Source organism: Lithobates pipiens, unplaced genomic scaffold (genome assembly GCF_037356315.1).
Source record: "Lithobates pipiens isolate NorthernLeopardFrog02 unplaced genomic scaffold, aLitPip1_a1.2 Scaffold_19, whole genome shotgun sequence".
Taxonomy (NCBI): Eukaryota; Metazoa; Chordata; class Amphibia; order Anura; family Ranidae; genus Lithobates; species Lithobates pipiens.
In genome coordinates, this window is record NW_027507764.1 from 61,153,430 (window position 1) to 61,174,832 (window position 21,403).

Genomic DNA, 21,403 nt, shown 5'->3' on the forward strand with positions numbered 1-21,403 from the left:
CTTTAGACGAGACTTTTTATGGATATCTTTGAGAAATGGCTTTCTTCTTGCCACTCTTCCATAAAGGGCAGATTTGTGCAGTGTATGACTGATTGTTGTCCTATGGACAGACTCTCCCACCTCAGCTGTAGTTCTCTGCAGTTCATCCAGAGTGATCATGGGCCTCTTGGCTGCATCTCTGATCAGTCTTCTCCTTGTCTGAGCTGAAAGTTTAGAGGGACGGCCAGTTCTTGGTAGAATTGCAGTGGTCTGATACTCCTTCCATTTCAAAATGATCGCTTGCACAGTGCTCCTTGGGATGTTTACAGCTTGGGAAATCTTTTTGTATCCAAATCCGGATTTAAACTTCTCCACAACAGTATTACGGACCTGCCTGGTGTGTTCCTTGGTCTTCATGATGCTCTCTGCGCTTTCAACAGAACCCTGAGACTATCACAGAGCAGGTGCATTTATACAGAGACTTGATTACACACAGGTGGATTCTATTTATCACCGTCAGTCATTTAGGACAACATTGGATCATTCAGAGATCCTCGCTGAACTTCTGGAGTGAATTTGCTGCACTGAAAGTAAAGGGGCTGAATAGTTTTGCACGCACCACTTTTCAGCTTTTTATTTGCTAAAAAAGTTTAAAATATCCAATAGATTTCATTTCACTTCACAATTGTGTCCCACTTGTTGGTGATTTTTCACAAAAAATAAAAATTTTATATCTTTATGTTTGAAGCCTGAAATGTGGCAAAAGGTTGAAAAGTTCAAGGGGTCCGAATACTTTCGCAAGGCACTGTATAATTACTATACGTATTCCTTGATAGGGGATACTGAGTTTTTTTTTTTTGGGGAGCCTACTATATAGTAGTTAATCCTCCCTTTTTCTGTTAGAGTACCTCTATATGGGTGTTGCATGACAATCCTAGTGGGAATTTTTAAAGGTATGATTTAATACATATGCTTACACTTTAGGTAGCGCCACTGACCCCATTTGTAACATAATATTACATATCAGGAATATGAAGTGTTGGGGTAACAAATGCTTTAAGTGGTTAGAACCTGCACCTATCAGCTCTAGTGTCGTCGGTTCGAATTCCAGCCACGCTACTACCTGCACGGGTTTGCATTCACACCCTGTGCCTACATGGGTTTCCTCTGGGTACTCCGGCTTCCTCCCACACACCAATGACATGCTGGTAGGTTAATTGGCTCCTGTATAAATTGGTCCCAGTATGCATATGAATCAATGTGAATTAGGAACCTTAGATTGTAAGCTCCTTGGAGGCAGGAACTTATGTGAATGTATAATGAGCATGTAAAGTGCTGTGCAAATTGACAGAGCTATACAAGTACCTGTAATAAATAAATACACACATGAGGATACGGGAAGCAATACCACCTGATTTTAAGTCTAACTCACTTATATCCAAAAAAAGAAAAGCAAAATGAAAGGCAGATATAAAAAGGCCAAAATAAATCCAGTTATGGATTTGTTTAAAAATCAACAGACTAAATGATACAGAAGAAGGACGGTCTTCAGGTACAGCTTCCTCTCCAGCAAACAGCACAGTAGAGACATCACCAAACTTCTCCCCAAATCTCTTAAGATTAGCAGTCAGAGGCAGCAGTGTCATAGATGATCTCATACTGCAGATATACAGCTATCAGGCTCAATGTACAGGAGTGCATAGGCACAGGAAGTGCACAGCTTTTTGTCTCTCTCTTTTTTTTCCAAGGGGAATTTAAAGCAAAAGGTATTGCTTAGACACAATTCATATTTTTAATGATATAGCAAATGTTCAGTTTTTGAGTTTATGGTCCCTTTTACAGGGTGCCATGTAAAAGCAAGTCTGACACATTCTGCTTCAAGGACATATTCAAGGTCTCTGCTGTCTATTTAAAAAAAAATGGTTAGGATTAGAGAAATGCCAAAAGCAATAAAATATAGAAAGAATTAATAGCTCTCGGGTTAAGATTTTTTGCTTTTCTTTATTAACACAACAAACCAAAAAACAGACTTTCAAATAGAATAACCAATAACATAAGATACAGTAAAGAAATAAAACATTTCTGACAGTCTAATTTATCTATGCATTAGTAACTGTCTAATGTAAAATAAATGGGCTACATTTTTGAAAGTAGCAATTCACTATAAAACAAACTACAGATCGTTAAAGCAAGGCTTTTTGACAAATTATGCAAATATCCTCCCAAAGGAGAAAAGAGTTCTGGGTAAATGATAGTTTTACATGGCAAACATTAAGTAAAAAATGTGGACTCCGAAAAATTCAGCACTGGGCAGCACTATTTTCAGCTTTGAACTGTTACCTGCATTCACACTGAGCAGAATATATTGCTGGTGATTACATTTCCCCCCCAGGGCTCGTTCACACTAGCTCTGCTCTCAAAAAGCGAGCCACATTCAGATCTCTCTTCAGAGAGCATTTGCTAGGTGGGGAGGAGGCAATGTATCGTATCCTCACACAGCCTGCTTTAACCCCCCCACCCCCATTGATGGAGTGTATGCAGAGTCGCACCAGAGACTTGAACGAGTTGCATTTGGCAGGCGGTTGCACATGCTGAAACCGACAGGGGGGTATAATTCCTGCCAAAGCTGCAAAGCATCGCAGCCATAGCATGTGTACACCCCTTGCCACTGCCTATGCAAGGGGGTAGCAGTTATGGGGTGGTAAAAGTGTGATTTAACCACAGGGTTTAACCCCCCCCCCCCCCACCCCCTAGTGTGAAGGAGCCCTACAGGCGTTTTTTCAAGAGTATTACGGGCATTTTAAAGGTGCTTTTGCATAAGTTTAAAACTTCAGGCGTTTGTTTCCTGGACTGGGTAAGGGCAGGAGAGCAGTTCTAGAGGAGGAGAGGAATTCTTCAGGCACGCTCTAGGGTTTTAGAAAAAATATATATGTTTGTGGGTTCTAAGTAATTTTCTAGCAAAACAAAACTGTTTTTAACCAGTAAACACAAAATCTCAAAACGAGGCTAGTCCTTAAGTGGTTAACTATGGGGTTTTACCACCCGCCAAACTGCAAATGAAAATTAACCCTTACTGTTCTGAGCCCCCCTATAAGCCGATGTTCTGCGGTTTACTTGCACCACCAGTGCAGCACATCTGCAACTTTCCTGGGTTAGCTGTGCTTTACTATAGACTTCTATTATATTCTGCAGGTGAGGTGCATTTTCTGAAATGTAGGAGTTTTGGTGCGCTTTCAGAAAGTGCACTAAAACCGCAGGTGAAAACAGAAGTCTATGGCTAAATGTAGAAAACCTGCAGGAAAGCTGCAGGTAAAATGCATTGCACCTTCAGTGTGGGTAAACAGCAGCCCATCAGTGTGAAAGCAGTCCTATACTATTATGCCCAGTGTATTGCTTTACACCGACCTGAAGATCTCTTCTTTCCTGCTCCTGGCACCCGTCTGGAGTCCGCTAGTTGGGATAAATGGTGGAGTGCAGTTCTTATTACTCCGCATGGTACAGGAGCCGGCACTACAGAGGAGGCATCGGCTTATGCGGCTCCCTACTACAGCTCCAACTTTACAAGTAATCCCTCTGCATTGCACTCTGTGTGATGTTCTGGGTCAGCAAGCCCCGATCGTGATCTGCCAGTCACCTGTCCAGGATCTACAGGTTGCTGACCCCTGATGTGTAGAGCATAGGGTGACTGAGTGTACAAGTGTGAACGCATTCTGCGTAGCCAGGCATAGGAAAACAAAACAAGAAAAGTAATGTATGAAAGAGGGGCTTAGTTCTGCTTCAAGCACCCCAGAAGTGACAAAATACAGGTAGGGAGACTTCAAACAATGGTTGCAATTTGCCCTCTCCCCATCTGTACTTTACACTCCAGGGAAATCATTTCTAACAGATGATACACAAGGGGGCCACCAACCGTCCCTAGTGTTCTACTTCAGCAAAGACTGTAAGAAAATGTTATCTGTAATTCTTTTATAATGACGCAGGTACAGACCTGATGTGTGGCCTACTGCTTTGTATTTGCTGCAACTTTGCATATAACATCCATTGTGGCCAACAATGTAACTTATGTTTAGGACTGGCTTGTCACCCAAACAGCACATCACTGGGACTCACCTGTGATAGTTTTTAAAATAGTTGACACTTTGCTTCCTTATGGATTCCTGTAAGACTTCTGATTTGCTGCCACAAAACTCTTCTCCCACCTGCATTAGTCTTCGAAAAAAAGAAAAAAGTCTCATATTAAGTCCTGTAAAGCAATTACTATAGTCCATCTGCAACCAGTCCCTGGATCTATTAAAGCCTCTTTGCACTCCTGCCTTTCTATGTGATAAAGTGGAACTCTGGACTGTCCATAAAAATAAATAGTGAGTCTCACCCACACACATACACAGGATTTACTGCTTGTTTAATTTGGGGTAGGGGTGTCCAAACTGTGGCCCAAGACAAAATCGTAAACTTACTAAACCCCTTGGCACCGATGTAATACAAATATGCGGCCAAACTGCATTGGGCTTTTTCCGTGGGGCCACCTATTTGAGTATCTTCCCTTGTGCAGAGAGTGAGGTGCACGGCACGCTCCCAGCACAGAGACCGGGGTCTCACCAAGAGCCCCGTTCTAATGATTGCGACTCAGAACCTCCTATTCTGGGTCTCCTGATACCCCACTTATCAGTCACTGTGGAGCCTGCCCCCGTGTTTTCTGTCTCTGTGAATGGACTACTAGAGAGATACATGGTATCTTTCTCTGTCCTTGCAGAGAGAGTGAGAGAGAGAAAAAAAAATACCTAGATCAAGGTTTGATCTAGATCAGTGCCACTGTTTGGGTCAAACGTCAAGGTCAGTATTTTTTGGCAGGAACTGTTTTTTAAAATGTTAAATTCGTATCAGTGTCAGTGTGTTTTAGGTAGGATAACAAAAAAATGAAATTTTCTGGGCCGTACTACAGGTACAAACCAAATACAAATGCGTGGTATCGCTACAATTCTCAGGAGTAGGAGAATTTATTTTGGGTTGTTCTTTTGGTGGTAGGTTATGGTAGTAGCAAGGAATATACACATACATTTAAATACACACATATAGATATATATATATATTTTTTTTTACTATTTTGGACCAGTATTTATTGATATATATATATATATAAAAAAAAAAGTAGCATGTACAGTTTAACTAACATACTGTATTTATCGGCGTATAACACGCACCCAAAGTGTAGGAGGGCATTTTAAGCAAAAAAACTTTTAGGAGTGATGCTTAAGTAAAAGAACTTACATTTAAATGCCCATCAATGCAGCCTTACCAGTGACCATCTGCAGCCTTGTCCATCATTGCAGTCTTGCCCAGTGTCCATCTGCAGCCCTGCCCAGTGCCTTTGCAGCATTTCCCAGCTGCTGATTATTTAATATTGGCGCCGATCTCCGCTGACTGAGTGGAGATGAGCGAGCACCGCCGACATACAGAAAGCCGAGTGTATTTGGCTATGCTCGGCTCTGCTCACAGTCAGGGACAGGACTGCGAGAGGGGCAGAGACTAGCCAAATACACTCGGCTTTCTATATGTTGGCAGTGCTCGCTCATCTCCGCTCACAGTCAGCAGGGATCGGCGTATAACACGCACCACCGATTTCCCCCGATTTTAAAGGGGGAAAAAAAGTGTGTTCTACGCCGATAAATATGGTATGTTAAAGTTGCAAAATTAGGCTCAGGCATTAAGATTTTTTTACTCCTACGCATGAAGGGGTTAAAATAGTTGACCTTTTTTGAATTTTTTTTTTACAAAAAATGCATTACGTTTAGCGAACATTTGTGGCCGAAGAAAAATTCATCATTGTCTCTTTACTGGATTTTTATCTTTTCTGGAGTCTTATCTTCCCAAAGAAAAATTTCCCACCGTTCACAATCACGTCTTAATCAGGTCATGTGTTGGCAGCACCTATCTTTGTGAGCAACTATTTTCAAGGATGAAGCATGCGAAGGGCAAATTTAGAAGCAAAATGTCTGATGAGCACCTTGAGACTCATTGAGCATTTCTACTCCATCTATCAAATCACATAATAAAAAAAGTGTCAAATATTGCATTAGTTTTTTGTTGCTCTCTTTTACTTTTATAATACTAATAATAATAATAATAATAATAATAAAATAAAGTTTCAATTACAAAAATAAAAATTTTTTAGTTTTAGTACTCAGAAAGGGAAATTATATCATGGATTGTTAACTTTTGATATGTCTGACTTTTTGTGCTCATCAGTAGGGGTGCTGAAATTAATCGATGCATCCCGATTCGGGTGTCCCCGATGCAGCATCGATGCATGTGACTGTAGAAATCGATTGCCGGTGACGTCATTGCCCCGTCCCTCTCGGGAGAGCGCTCCGAGCATATGCCCTGTTCTGTACAATGCCCGCCTCTCTCCTCACCTCAGTGGAGAATTCTCAGCCCCGCCCGCTGACTGTCACTATCAAATCCGAAGAGAGGTGGGCAGGGCTGAGAATTCCCTACTGACATCAGGAGAAACAGAAGACTTGAGAGCAGAGAGGCGGGCCAGGCACAGGCAATCACATCAGAGTTACTTATGCTCAGTGCCACTGATAAGGGGTACAGGCAGCCCACCCACATAGTTCACAAGGCTAGCAGGCCAAGACTCCCGAGCGATGTCAGGACTCAGTAGGGAGGGACAAATGAGGGAACTTGAGATACCCATCGGCAGAGAAGGCAGCAGGAGGCGGTGCTGTCTATAGGCGGCACCACCTCCTGCTGCCTCCTTAGCCAATGAGTACACAGGGAGGCCTGTCCATCACATTCTTTGTCCCACAGTCTTCCTGACTTGATGCAGTCACTGGATGGAGTGGCTTTCAAAGGAGCTTATGAGCAAAATGCATTTGCTGACAGTGATAGCTCAGCTGAATAATCAAAAACTGGCAGCAAAGGAAAACTTACACCACTAGCTTTCTCTGCTGGGCTCTGCAATAGATATCATCAGTCAGAGCCTGGCAGAGAAGTGAGCAGAGGAAGTTTTCTTTTGTGAGATCGTCTGAACTATCACTGCACTGGCATCCCTTCAGATGAGAAAAATCAAGAAAACAAGAAAAGTGAGAGGGGGATGATTCTTCTACAGGATTCCATATGGATCAAGCAGCCAGGTAAGGAGCACCAGTGCCCACCTCCCCCACTGACTGGCAGTGCCTCCAAACTGCCCCCATTAGGCACCAGGACCCCTATCTCCCCTCACTAAGCACTTGAGCCTCCTATCTCCCCCCACTAGGCCCCAGGAACCCTCCCATCTCCCCTCACTAAGCACCAGGACCCCCTATCTCTCCCCACTAATCACCCCCATCTCTCCCCAGTAATAACCCCCCATCTCTCCCCACTAAGCGCCAGGACCCCCCATCTCCCCTAATTGAGCACCAGTGATCCCTTTTGTCCTCCTTGAAAAAAGGGGATATTTTTTAAAGCAAAAAGTAAAAAATACTGTTTTTTTTTTAATTGATGCTTTTTTTTGTTTATAGTGCAAAAAATAAAAACCGCAGAGGTGATCAAATACCACCAAAAGAAAGCTCTATTTGTGATGAAAAAAGGATGCCAATTTTGCATGGGTACAACGTCGCACAACCATCAGTTAAAGTAACAGTGCCGAATCTCAAAAAATGGCCTGGTCATTCAGCAGCCAAATCTTCCAGGGCTGAAGTGGTTAAGGGAGTGAGGTTATTTTTAATTCAAAGTTCCAGTAAATTTTTTTTACTTATTAAAAGTCAGCAGCTACAAAAAAAGTGTATCTTTTAATAAAAAGACACTCACCTGTCCCACAATCCAGCAACGTGGCCACCCGAACCCTCCCTTCTCTCCCCCGCCTGTACACGGTGCTGGCAATACTACTGGGCGCATGTCTCACTGTGCTGTTCTGAATGGCGGGGCAATCTTTTGGGACCTCTGATGAGTCTCAGAAGATTGCAGGGTGGAAGGGCCGCCTAGGTGTCCCAAGCGGAAGTGGAAGTTCATCGGTAATCGTGATGCATCATGGAATCAAATCCAATCAACCAGATAATCGTAATCAAATTGAATCGTGAGACCAGTGAAGATGCGCACCCCTACTAATCAGCTATCATTATTAGTGTATTTTATGTGTGGTCCAAGACTATTCCTCTTCTTCCAATGTGGCCAAGGAAGGTAAAAAAATGGACACCCCTGCTTTAGGGGTTCACTCCAGTGTAGTGCATTTCTTACCTTACTCCATGGTTCATGGCTAATTTCCAGCCAAGACAACCAGTCCCTAGAAGCCAATTCCCAGTTGGCAGCCCCCTTTCTCATTTCATCATGTACAGCACAGAATCAATGATGATCCACATACTACGTGATGATGTTCAGGGCCTGTCCACATTCTGGGGTGGATGAGGAAAAGATCGGAGGTGAAAGGTACCCAGAGGAACCGAGGTGTAAGGTATTACTCTCTAATACATGCCCTCTAGCCTAAACAACCAGGAAATCCTCTATATGATGAGGTCAGACCTTTAAAGGAAACACATAGGCTTCCATAGCTGATCTCCTCCTGAATACTGTGAATCCTTGACCAAGAACACTTATGGACAAAGTGCAATCAGAATTCTTGATTGATATGAAAGGATAAAAAATTAGCAAACAACTCAAAGCAATATATATGTTTAAAGAATGCTGCGAGGAAAATAATGTAAATACATTTATCTAAACCCTTAGAAGAACTCAAATATGAAAACCAACTTCCCCGTGCACAACCAGGAGTGGCCGGTCTATAAGCGACGCCACCCTAGTTTGCATGCCAGGTTTTTTTTTACCAAGCCACATGATTAGCACCAGAGGCTCCAATTGGCTTGAAAAAGGTTGGGCTTGGGGTGCAGAGCACTGCGCCCCTAACGAATATTCGCTATTGTCTTCCGACCGGGGGGGGGGGGGGCATGCAGGACTGAGTGCAGATTGGGGACTGTGGAGGGCTGAGTGCAGGGGGGGGCCCGTGGAGGACTGAGTGTGGGGGGGGGGGGCATGGAAGACCTGGGGGGTTTGTTTAGTTTAGCACCAGCCACCACTGCCCCAAACGCACTGTTGATGTTAATGATGCTAATCTACATTACTCTTTTTTTCAAAAACCAGCTGCCAACACTAGCAACTAGCTGTCACATACAGTTGCCACTGACTTTGTTCTAACGTTCGGCGAACGAATCAGAGTTAAACTTGATCATTTGATCACAGCTATAACTTAACGATCATCTGCAGACTGGAAGTTCATTTACAAAAAATAAGGCCTCAGTCTGCTGATGCCATTGTACCTTGAAGATGGCAGTGTATCTGTTTAATGCTGTAATTGCAAGATATGATTACAGCATTAAAAAATAATATTTGATTATTTGTGGTTTAACATTTTGTCTATTTTTTATCCTATCATGTAAAGAAAAAGAAGGAATTTGTTAAAACACTGTACCAAAATAAAAATACCCAGAAAATCATTGAAATAAAAGTGTAAAATGATTTTGGTAGGCAAATTAGGCACAGAGTTATAGCCACGCTAACCAAAACATACCGGTGCTGCTAAAATTGGCCTGGACAATTTTTGGCACCTCTGCACACAAAAGGGTTAAAACATGCAGGCTGCATGAAATGTAGGCCTTTTGTGATTATATATATCAATAACACATGTATAATTCATGTGGCAAATCCAGCAGGTGAATATTTGATTTTTGTATTTTTTTTTTTTTTGCAAAGAGGCAGCAAATGAAGTCTGCCAATTCCTTAATTCCTTTTATATGGGCTCTTCTGTAGGATATGCAATCAAAAATCACAAAAAAGCATGATTCAAATCAACATAAAAGAATACTTTCCATATGAATTACTATGTAAAGTTGCACGCTGTCTTACTTGGAGGCACTACTCTCACCTCTTATGTTTTTATCAAGTGCCATGAGACACCAGAAAGCCGGGACACTCCAATATGCCAATACCAACTTTACTTTTTAAAGCACTCAATACCCGACTGTTGGCTACTTTAAGTGTCTATAATATGTAAGACAATAGAGTTCCAGGGCAAAAAATAAATAAAAAACTGGGAGGTGGTGCAGGCAATGGAGATCTAAAGTAGTTAGCTTTTGGTTCCAGGTAAAGATGTACAAATACCGTATTTGCAAACAAATAGTGATATACAGTATCCATCAAATAATTTAAAGGAAAAACTCCATCTTTCCAAACACTTTACATAAGTAAATTTGGGCCACACTAACATATGAGGCCGCAGTATATGCGGTATAAACTATATGTAGCTATGGGCATAAAGCATACTGCACGGTGTTCTGGGTGTGAGCCGAGACTTTGTTATACCCGGAACACAGAAGAATCTACCGTAGCGGCGCCAAGTCTCTCAGTGCAAGCAATGTATTCTATCAATGAATACAAAGCTTCCTCTGATTGGCTGAGTCAGAGGGGCGGGCTGATGACATCAGCCAATCAGAAGAAGCTTTGTATTCATTGATAGAATACATTGCTTGCTTTGAGTGGCTGAGCACCGCTGTGATAGACTCCTCTGTGTTCCGGGTATGAGACAAAAAGTCTCGGCTCGCACACTGAAAACAGTGTGGTATGCTGTATCTAGCCGCAGCTACATACAGTTTATAAAAGTCCAGAGAATCACAAAAGAGATATACACCACCGCTCAAAGGCAGGTCATGGGAACTCAGAGATAATTTCTCCAGGTGAAGGGATCTGGGTGCGAGCCACAGCATGCAGATAATGTGGATAATGGCAGAACTCCGGACGGCCGCACTCCAATGCTAAAACGATGCTTTATTCAAATAATATTTAAGACAAAGCAAATGCCATCACAGCGAAAGATGCTAACAGCTGACGCGTTTGGCACTAAGGCTAGTGCTTACTTATAGCTGTGTCCTAAATATTATTCAAATAAAGCATCGTTTTAGCATTGGAGTGCGGCCGTCCAGAGTTCTGTCATTATCCACATTATCTACATACAGTTTATCCTGCACATCTAGCGGCCCCACACAGGCTAGTGAGGGACATAGTTCATTTGGGCCAGCTTGGTAAAGTGTGTAGAAAGATGGAGTTTTTCTTTAAACAAATATGTATCATAAATTTCATACAAATACATATTCAACTCTATGTGCACTGTATGTGAGAATAGGCTGAAAAAACTTAAAAAAAAAACGATGTTGCTAGCATGGCAATGTGTACTGTACATACACAACTCATTTTGTATAAATATAATTTTTCTTCATAGCAGTGGGGGCTGCATTAATGGCAGCGGTGTTGCTGCAGACTTGGCAATGGTGGGGCTGCAGTCGTGGCAATGGTGGGGCTGCAGTCGTGGCACTGATTAAGGTGCATTGATGGGCACTGACCCTTATTTTGCTTCACAGTTCTTCATTTAAAATGTACGTTTTTTTTTTACTGAAACCTCCCTCTTAAAGTGAAGGTGCGTGTTATACGCTGATAAATACGGTATATTCAAATAATAAGCCCGAGCTCATCTCTTCACCACACACAGCCACAAAGGCAAGAGAATTCTTGTTGGGCAGTGTATTAGTGCTCGGATGAACACACTTAGACCGAATTTTAATGGTTCAAAGAATGTCAGGCAAAATGGTCGGCCCTCACACATGTTCACTTCATCAAATATGGCCCACTTTGAAAAAAGTTTGGACACCCCTGCTATAGGTGAAATCACTGTCCAGGCTCTGCAGCCGTTGTTGACCATCTCTCCTCTTCACTAAAGCCGGCTGCTGGAGATGTGATGTGACCAGACTGGATTGCCCTCAGCATAAGTATAGACTTCTTTCCTTTACAGGGCAGTTAGAATAGGCTTAAAATTGGAGTTAGAGTAGACCCAAGGATATACAGCAATACAGGATCTTAAGACATTATAATATTAATATGTGACATTACTATTTCGGAATAGTGCTTTGGACACCTTGTTGGAAACAAAGATTGTGACTCCGTATGCAGTGGTGATATATACTGAAGTTTTAAATATCAGGGATCCAAGGGTTCATGGTTTAAAAAAATACATATGTTCCACACTCAGTACCTACTTATAATTATGCATCTATGATGGACCCAAATATGTAGCAAGCAGATTTATAACAATAGTTATCTTGTGCCTGTGGTGATCAAGCAAACTCTACAATATTTTTGTTGGACGAGAAGGCCTGGCTTGCAGTCTCCACTCTAATTCATTCTAAAGGTGTTTGTTCAGGTTGAGGTAAGGACTCTGTGCAGGCCAGTCAAGTTCCTCCACCCCAAACTCGCTCATCCATGTCTTTATGGACCTTGCTTTGTGCACTGGTGTGCAGTCGTGTTGGAACCGGAAGGGGCCATCCCCAAACTGTTCCCAAAAAGTTGGGAGCATGAAATTGCCAAAACATACCTTGGTATGCTGACACCTTAAGAGTTCCCTTTACTGGAACTAAGGGGCCAAGCCCAACCCTGAAGAAACAACCCCACATAATGGCCCCTCCACCAAATGATTTGGACCAGTGCACAAAGCAAGGTTCATAAAGACATGGATGAGCGAGTTTGGGGTAGATTAACTTGACTGACCTGCACAGAGGCCTGACCTCAACCCGACAGAACACTGTTGGGACAAATTAGAGCGGAGACTGCAAGCCAGGCCTTCTCGTCCACATCAGTGCCTGACCTTACAAATGTGCTTCTGGAGGAATTGATAAACATTCCCATACACAAACTCTTAGCCCTTGTACACACGGTCGGAGATTCCGACGGAATGTGTCCGATCGGACCGTTTTTTTGGATATTCCGACTGTGTGTGGTCTGCACCGGACTGTTTCCGTCGGACCAACTTTTCCAACTTGTCGGTAAAATTTTCAGACAAAATGCTCCGATCGGACATACTCTAATCATGTGTAGAGAATTCCGATCGAACAAAGTGCCACGCATGCTCAGATCAATTTTCTACACCAAAGCTATTGGCTACTAGCCTGAACGTAGTCCTGTCGTAACGAAATAACGTCATCACGTCGGATTTTCCGACAACTTTGTCCGACCGTGTGTATGCAACAGTTTTTGGTTGTCGGATTTGGTTGTCAGAATCTCCGACCGTGTGTACAAGGGCTTAAACCTTGTGGACAGTCTTCCCAGGAGAGTTGAAGCTGTTATAGCTGTAAAGGGTGAGCCAACTCAATACTGAACCCTGCGAACTAAGACTGGGATTCCATTAAAGTTCATGTGCCCCAATACTTTTGACAATATAGTGTATGACCAAGCAGACTAGGAACAAGTACTTGTTACTTGGTGCCTGCGTTGACCTAGCTAGAATCATCTATCTGGTTGCAGAATGGTATGACTTAATGCTATGCCCGTTGACATAGTGTGAGTGGGCCCTCAAGGACTTGGTCACTCACCTGCTAATTATATCCAGGACCACAATGAAGTCATCATATTTGAAGTTGGACATATCCGTTCCAAGAAGGTACGTTTTTACTTTCAGCTGAACATCCTTGAAAGCAGAGTATAAAATTTGTTAATACAATGTAGCAGTCCAGACAACAGTCTGAGGCAATGTGCTTGGCATGACCAATATGCTTGTTTTCTCCATTGTAGGAACTACATTTCTTTGACATTCTGTCTCTTTCTATAGCACAGATATGGCCTTGCTGATGTCAACGTTAGACAATGCTAAATAGCAAGTAGAAAAAAAGAATCAAAGCCATAGTATGCTATCCACCTCCCAGGCATTCACTGGAAAAAGAATAGTTTAAATCATAGCAGAAAAATAACATAATGTAAGAAAAGGACGTGTTGCACAAGAAGTTGTCATCTCACAACAGTCATTGATTTCCATTTATCAAACAGATATAACAAAACACTTTCAAATGGTATCAAGAGAACAAAATATACCAAATAAGAGAAGCTCAATGTTCACTCATTCTACTGTTTTAGTGATGGTGCAGGGTTGTCACCCTCAGACAGCAAATGTCAAGACTACAGAACATCTATCGCCTCTCCATAACAAAGGGAAAGAGATGTTCTGTAGTTCACACAGAACTAGGAAAGTAACAAACTGATAATAGTGCAGCAGTGAACCTGATGGCAGCCTTTCAAATCTGAAAAACAGATGCTTAATGCTGGAAATGGCAGGAGACACTAACAAATCTGGTGGAATGAGCTCAGATTGGGAAAGAAGAAACTTTGGGGGAGATTTATTAAAATTGGAGCACCCAGAATCTGATGTAGATGTGCATGATAGCCAATCAGCTTCCAACTTGCTTGAACAGCTTGTTCAATTCATCTTTGGCAATATGACCTGGAAGCCAATTGTTTCTATGCATAGCTGCACCAGATTTTGCACTTTCCAGTTTTAGTGAATCACTTCCACTGTTCCTAAAGGGATTGTAAAGTGAATTTTTTTTTTTAAATAACAAACATGTTATACTTACCTCCACTGTGCAGCTCGTTTTGCACAGAGTGGCCCCAAACCTGGTCTTTTGGGGTCCCTTGGCGGCTGTCCCTGCTTCCTCCAGTAGGTGCTTCTCACGTTCATGCGAGCTCCCTCGCATGGTGAGAAGCATCTGCAGGCACGCTCCCGTGATACAGCCGGCGGCTATAGCCGCTCGCTGTATCACACGGCCCCGGCGCTCCGCGTCAGTGGATGTGATTGACAGCAGCGCGAGCCAATGGCTGCGCTGCTTTCCATCCATCCACTCCAGCCAATCAGCGGCCAGGCTGAACGGTGGAAAGGACGTCGGGGGACGAGCGCAGGACTTTCGAGGGGTGAGGTAAGTAAAAACGGGGGGGCTGGGGGCGCCAGGACTGTCAGATGTTTTTTCACCTTAATGCATAAAATGCATTAAGGTGAAAAAACATTTACCTTTACAACCCCTTAAGGTTGTAAGCTCTGGAGGTAAGTAGTCTATTGATCTGGCAATGGTGGGACAGGAGGCAGGATGTCCTTCAAGAGAACCTTTAGGGGATGAAAAGGTCTTGTCAACAGAAGCAGCTAAGTCGACCCAGACAGTCCTGACAACATCTAAACAGTGCAGGGATATTTCTTTGGGTTTTCGGACCAGGACAAAAGAAAAGCCAAATACTCATGGAGATAGAACAAAGAAACCATCTAGGGTAGAAATTAAGATCTTGGTCTCAAGACCACCTTGTCCTTGGTGCAGTACAAGAAGCAGGTCCATACAAGAAAGGTGTGTTTTTGATCTGGCAGACCTAATAGATGTAATGGCTACTAGAAAGGTCTCCCAAGGGGATATCTCTGATCAGCCTAAAGAGAGAGGGGTCTCTGGAATATAGAGAGAGAACCAAGTTCAGAACCCAAAGTGAAACATGAGGTCAAATAGGGGGATTAATATGAGCAACTCCCTGAAGAAAATTCTTGATCAAGTATTGTGAAGCAAGTGGTTTCTGGAAAAGAGAAGACAGTTACCTGTCCCTTGAGAGCACTCAGAGCCAGACAATGGTCAAGACCAGACTGAACAATGATAGATGTTGCGAGAGGAAGATTTTCTCGATCTGAGTAAGGCTGAGATGACGGAATTAGATATACCTCTATCCTTCAGGACCTGTGTTTTAACAGCCATGCCTTTAAATCCAGCGACTGAGAAGCAGGGTGGAATAGGAGTCTTGCACCACTACATCTGGCCTGTTTGGAAGAGGCCAAGGCTAGTCCACCAGAGTTCTGAGTAGGTTTGTGTACCATGTCCTTCTGAGCCAATTGCACTGCCAATGAGAATAACCAAAACCCTTTCCCTCTTTAACTGGGGTGGCAGATGAGGGATGATCTTTACTGAGAATATACACAGAGATAAGAGGCATTCTAGAGAGTTGGCAAATTACAGTTTCTAGAGTTTTCACCCAAAACAATTCGGCTGCAATTATTTTAAGAGAATGGGGTCATTAAAGACAGGTTTATGATCTCTGTTCATCTGTCTTATCCAGTTAGCAATAATCTGCCAAACAGACATGATGGCAATTGTTGGCTGCAGGCCTTTAGGAGGACTTTAAGGGCCAGATCACACCACAAGCAGTCCAGTGTGTTTTTTTATTTCTGTATCAGAAATGCATGGAAAGTAGTTTATATGGTTTCCAATGACATAGTGGTGAGTTCCAAGGCATTCCAGTAAAAAAGTAGAACATGCTACATTTTTTTCTGAAATAGACTGTACTGCATCAAAAACACACCCGATTGCATCAAGAACTTACCAGACCCCAGTACAGTAAAAAAAATAAAAAAAACAGGAAAAAAGAAGAAAAAGTAAGCATTTAGAAATGCATCAAAAAAGCAACAAAACACAAACACATGCATTAAAAACATGCATCTGGTACGGATCTAGAGTGTGCTTTTGTGGTGTGAACCGACCCTTAAACATCCATCAACTGGATCTTTAAAAAAGGAAACATCCTCAATAGGAACTGTAAAGTGTTTATTGAGAACTGAAATGGCAGGATCTACTACTGGAACAACCAATTGCATCCTTACATTCCAATTCCATAAATACATTTCAATAAAAAGCTATATAGAGGAGCTAATATCCTTTCAGGACTAGGCCAATCCTCATTTAATGCACTTTTATTTTTTATATTGCTAGAAAAAGTATTTTTAAATTTAGCCAGCCTCTTAGTGCCCATATGGGCTTGTTTGGGCTGTGGGGACTCAGGTGCTGCTAGGCTATTTTGCACCACATCAAAATCGGTGTGTCAACAGTAAAGAGCAACTGGCAAAAAGCCAGTTTGTGCCTCATAAAATGCAGGGGTTGAAAAATCCTTTGCAGCTTCCACTACAATATCTGCGGCCCCCCTTGCTTTCCTACTTTTCCATATCCAATTCATGAATAGAGTCAGGGAGGAGAGCGGCAATGTAGTGTTTTTTTGGGTGGTTGCCATCTTTTTGTATAGGTTATTTCATGGATATGCCCCCAGCTGCCACTGTGCTCTTGCTGGGTGTCCAATGAATCCTTGTGCCTCTAGGCCTGGGGTTGGCAATCCGCCGATCGCAATCTACCCCTCGAGCGTGGCCTGGTGACAGGTAGATTGCATTTCTACAGTGCCGACCGCGGACTTAACTGTTTCTCCCCAGTGGTGTGGACAGAGTGAGCTGGGCGAAAAGTCCGCAGCAGGGACGGAGACAGTGCGGGAGAGCAGGGTGAGAAGTCCGGAGCAGGAGACGATACAGCAAGGCAGAGCAGAATGAGAAGCTCGAAGCAGGGAAGTAGACAGCACTGCAGAGGAGGTAAGAAATCCAGAGCAGGGGAGGAGAGAGCTGGACGGAGAAGGGGAGGAGACTTGCTCTTGCACGGAGTCCCCGGTCTCACTGAAGCAGAGGGTGTGCATGTTCACTGGAGGTGCTGCACCACAAACAGGGTTTTGTATGCATTAGTGGCTTTCTGAGATCTCCAGTGAGGAATATGGGCTGGGGTGGGGGATTGTCCTGAACAAAGGGGGTCAAATCTTAAAGCTCCAAAAAATAATTGAGAAAAACTGCGCTCAGATTCACTTAATCATATGAAAACCAGGTAGCAGAAATTTGCTGGTCACCAATGTAAATACAAAAACATATTTAAAAGTGCAGAGCTTCTCTTTAATAAAAGTTGTGTATATATATATATATATATATATATATATATATATATATATATATATATATATATATATATATATCTATCCCCAAGTCTCACTTGCCTCTGAAACCCAACTGGCATTCAGATGACGCTTCAGAGGCTACTGACAGGCAATGAGGAAGGGATGCAACACCACCTTACTGCCCTGAATCCATGTTCTACCTCTTTAAACTATAAGCTAGAATGATTACTTGTCAAATCCAACGCCGGTGGGTTCTGGATTCTGGGGGCTGAAGGGGAGGTGCAGGGGAAGCTGTCACGGCATCAACCAGGGGAGGCGGAGTCCTTGCACGCGGGCAGAGCATGCATGCTCCTTTGTCAGGCTTGACGGCATGCTCTTTTATTACAGCTGCCCTTCATCCCCCGTAACTCTGGAACCCACCAGCCTTGCTGGGATTAATGACAGCGTACATCGCAGCTGTACCCGCAAATCGTGAAGGTGACCAGCGAGACTCATAAATCAAAAGTGCTTTACCTTCACCTCTAAGTGACTGTATTACTTTTAATAAAATAGTTTTTGAAAACGCTACACTTAGATTGGCACTGCTCTCTTCCTTCAAATTCATCTTCTGCTCTGAAAGCGGCTGCCAACAAAGTGACTGCTACGGGGGACCCTTAACACTTGGTACACCCCAGAACTAATGGACTATATAGTTTATAAGGACCCCCCCCCCCTTCCACGCCATTGGTTGTAATCTACCCTTGCTCTGGCTATCGTACCCCTAGCGCTCTCCAAACACCCTCATCCTTTATATTTATGTCTGCATAAAACACTATACCGTTAAAATTCCTAAAATGCTCAAGGAAAATATAGAACAGGCATGACCGGAGTCAAAATATATACAAAGTTCCCATATATTATGCCTTTTCCATCTACCCACTGGTATTTTATAGCCTGTGATACAAGTCAGGCAAATGTTTCCTTGCAGAGCGCACTGACGGTTGAATGGTAAGATGGTTGCAATGACTGTTAGGCGTTCCGCAGATAAACTCTGCTTCTTTAGGCAATATGGCAGTCATTTCTACAATTACACAGCTGCATGTTTGAACAGCAATCAATCACAAGACAATTTTATTAAACAAATCATACAAATTAATGAACCACTTACTTATTATTGAGCGTGTGCCTGCTGTATGTTTTCCTTGAACGTGTCATGAATTTTTATAGGATCATATTTTATGTGGAATTGTGCATAAAAGTGATGTTTTAGAACGTACATATACCCAACACTTTGTGTGTGACATACTAGTACCTCAAAAATCCCCTAGTTTTGCATGTTTCTTTAATCTGCAACTCCCTATTATATAGCTGTGTGCAAGAGTCCTAAATTGTAATGTATCCTGGATAAATACCTCTGAATGACACTAAATGCCTAAAAAAAACAAAATAAAAAACAAAACAAAAAAAAGAAATACTTTTAAACTAAAACAACCTGCCATATGCGCGTTAATCCATGTTCTAGCTTCTTTTTAACATAGCTTCGATCAAAGTTATTTTCTTCATTTGCAGAGATACTATCTGTAAGAAAAATAAGATGAACATTAAACAAAGAAAAAGTGCTGGAAAAGCTGCTCTGAAGAAACGTAAAAGTGCTCCCATTCATTGTTTACAGTCAATTAACGGGATACAGGACCCTCTGAGGGACAAATATAATATTTAGTGTAATGCTTCATAAGACAGAGAGAGATTGTACAGATACTACGGGAGACAGAAATTGAAGAAATGTTACAGGGGATGGTCAAAGGACAAGTTACAACAAAGTTTCTCAAATAGGGTTCCATGGGACCCTAGAGTTCTTCCAGATGTTGCTAGGGGTTTTATGGGCAATTTCTGCCTCTCAGATAAGTTCCCACTGACGCCATTGATTTTTTTAGCTATCTGTAAGGGGGGTAATTCTTCCCAATGACCACAAGTGTAAGGAGCATTCTTCTTCACACTAAATGTATTATGCGTTGTAAATATATTCATTTTTAGCAGGGTTCCCTGTGACTGGAGAGTTATTTCAAGGGTTCCTCAGTGTAGAAAAGGTTGAGAAAGGCTGGGTTACAAGAAAGGACTGCTATAAATCACTGCGACTAATATTTTGGTTGAAGGCCACACAGCAGGTACCAAAGGGCCGCATGCAGCCCATGGACCGCAAGTTGGACACCAAGGGTTTATATAATAATGTCAACGTTAGTGATGTGGACACCAACAGATGTAGGATAGACAGTCAGTGGTTTATGGGAAAGAGGAACAGCAGCTTACGGAAAAGCTTTTAAACAAGTGAACCAATATGACAAGCAGGCAACCAGCATTTTCAGAAAACCACCAGTGGTGGCTTTGGTAGAGACTTCCTTTACTGGACTAGACCTTGATGAAGATATCCTATAAAATACTATAGTGTTGATCAGTAGAAATAGCATACATTTACACCTAGTGGTTGGGGTGGTGGGATTAAAATTCTGCACAACCCACCAGGAGAGCATAAAATGAATTTAGCAAAAAAGCTGATGCAACAATCTTCAGTATGGAGACCAATGGTTGTAGAATGTATAACCACTTGCTTACTGGGCACTTAAACCCCCCTCAGTCCCAGACCAATTTTCAGCTTTCAGCACTGATGCACTTTGAATGACAATTGCGCGGCCATACAACACTGTACCCAAATGAAATTTTTATCATTTTTTTTCCCACAAATAGAGCTTTCTTTTGGTGGTATTTAATTACAGCTCTGAGTTTTATTTTTTGCTAAACAAACAAAAAAAGATGCAAAAAAAAATAAAAAATCATGTTTAATAGTTTGTTATAAAATTTTGCAAACGGGTCATTTTTCTCCTTCATTGAAGTGCGCTGATGAGGCGGCACTGATAGGCTGCACTGGTGGGCACTGATGGGCTGCATTGGTGGGCATTGATAGGCTGCATTGGTGGGCACTGATAGGCTGCACTGGTGGGCACTGATAGGCATAGTTAAAGCGGCACTAATAGGCACAGATAAGGCGGCACCGATGGGCACAGATAAGGTGGCACTGATGGGCAAAGATGGGCACAGATAAGGTGGCATGAATGGGTGGCACGGATGGGCACTGATAGGTACCACTGATAGATGGGACTGATGGGCACTGATAGGTGGCTCTGATAGGTGGCACTGTTGGGCACTGATGGGCGGCACTGCTGGGCACTGGTAGATGACACTGATGGGCACAGATATGTGGCACTGGGGTGCAGCACCTTTGTTGAGGCAGATTGTGGGCACTGCTGGGTGGCACTGTGGGCACTGCTGGGGGGCACTTTTTTTAATGTGGCACTGGCAGGGGGCAGGTGGGCACTGGCAGGGGGCAGGTGGGCACTAGCAAGGCTGGCCATGATTGGGACTGATGTCCCGATCACGGCCGCCGGTGATCGGCTTTCTTTTTTTCTCCTCGCGCTGACAGCGCGAGGAGGAATAATAGCCAATTACCGTCTCCGTTATATCACATGATCAGCTGTCATTGGCTGACAGCTGATCATGTGATAAGGGGTTCGGGATCGACCCCTTGCACGGATCGGTGATCAGGCGAGTCTCGTAGACTCGCCGATCACAGAGCGCGCCGCGAGCGCCCCTCAGGGGGCGCGCAGGGCGCTCGTGCACGGGACTAAGTCTATTGACGTCGTCCCGGAAAAGGAGATCTGCGCTGTAGCTGTCATTTGGCTATAGCGTGGATCTCAAGTGGATAAGCACATGTGAACACTTCCACAAGTGATAATGATGTGCTACTCTTTAACAAAATCAGTGACATTTCATAGTTAGTTACATAGTTAGTAAGGTTGAATAAAGACACTAGTCCATCCAGTTC

The 21,403-nt window shown here is 43.0% G+C and overlaps 1 protein-coding gene across 1 annotated transcript in view; it reads right to left on the reverse strand.

The window, feature by feature from the left end:
- The window catches only part of VPS50 (VPS50 subunit of EARP/GARPII complex), a 367,497-nt gene that overhangs the window by 81,340 nt on the left and 264,754 nt on the right, over nucleotides 1-21,403 (reverse strand). The window contains exons 14-16 of the mRNA XM_077490790.1: nucleotides 19,019-19,104; nucleotides 13,365-13,459; nucleotides 4,090-4,188 (exon numbers count right to left, since the gene is read on the reverse strand). Of these exons, the coding sequence (XP_077346916.1) occupies nucleotides 4,090-4,188; nucleotides 13,365-13,459; nucleotides 19,019-19,104 (280 nt within the window). The remainder of the gene's footprint in view (nucleotides 1-4,089; nucleotides 4,189-13,364; nucleotides 13,460-19,018; nucleotides 19,105-21,403) is intronic.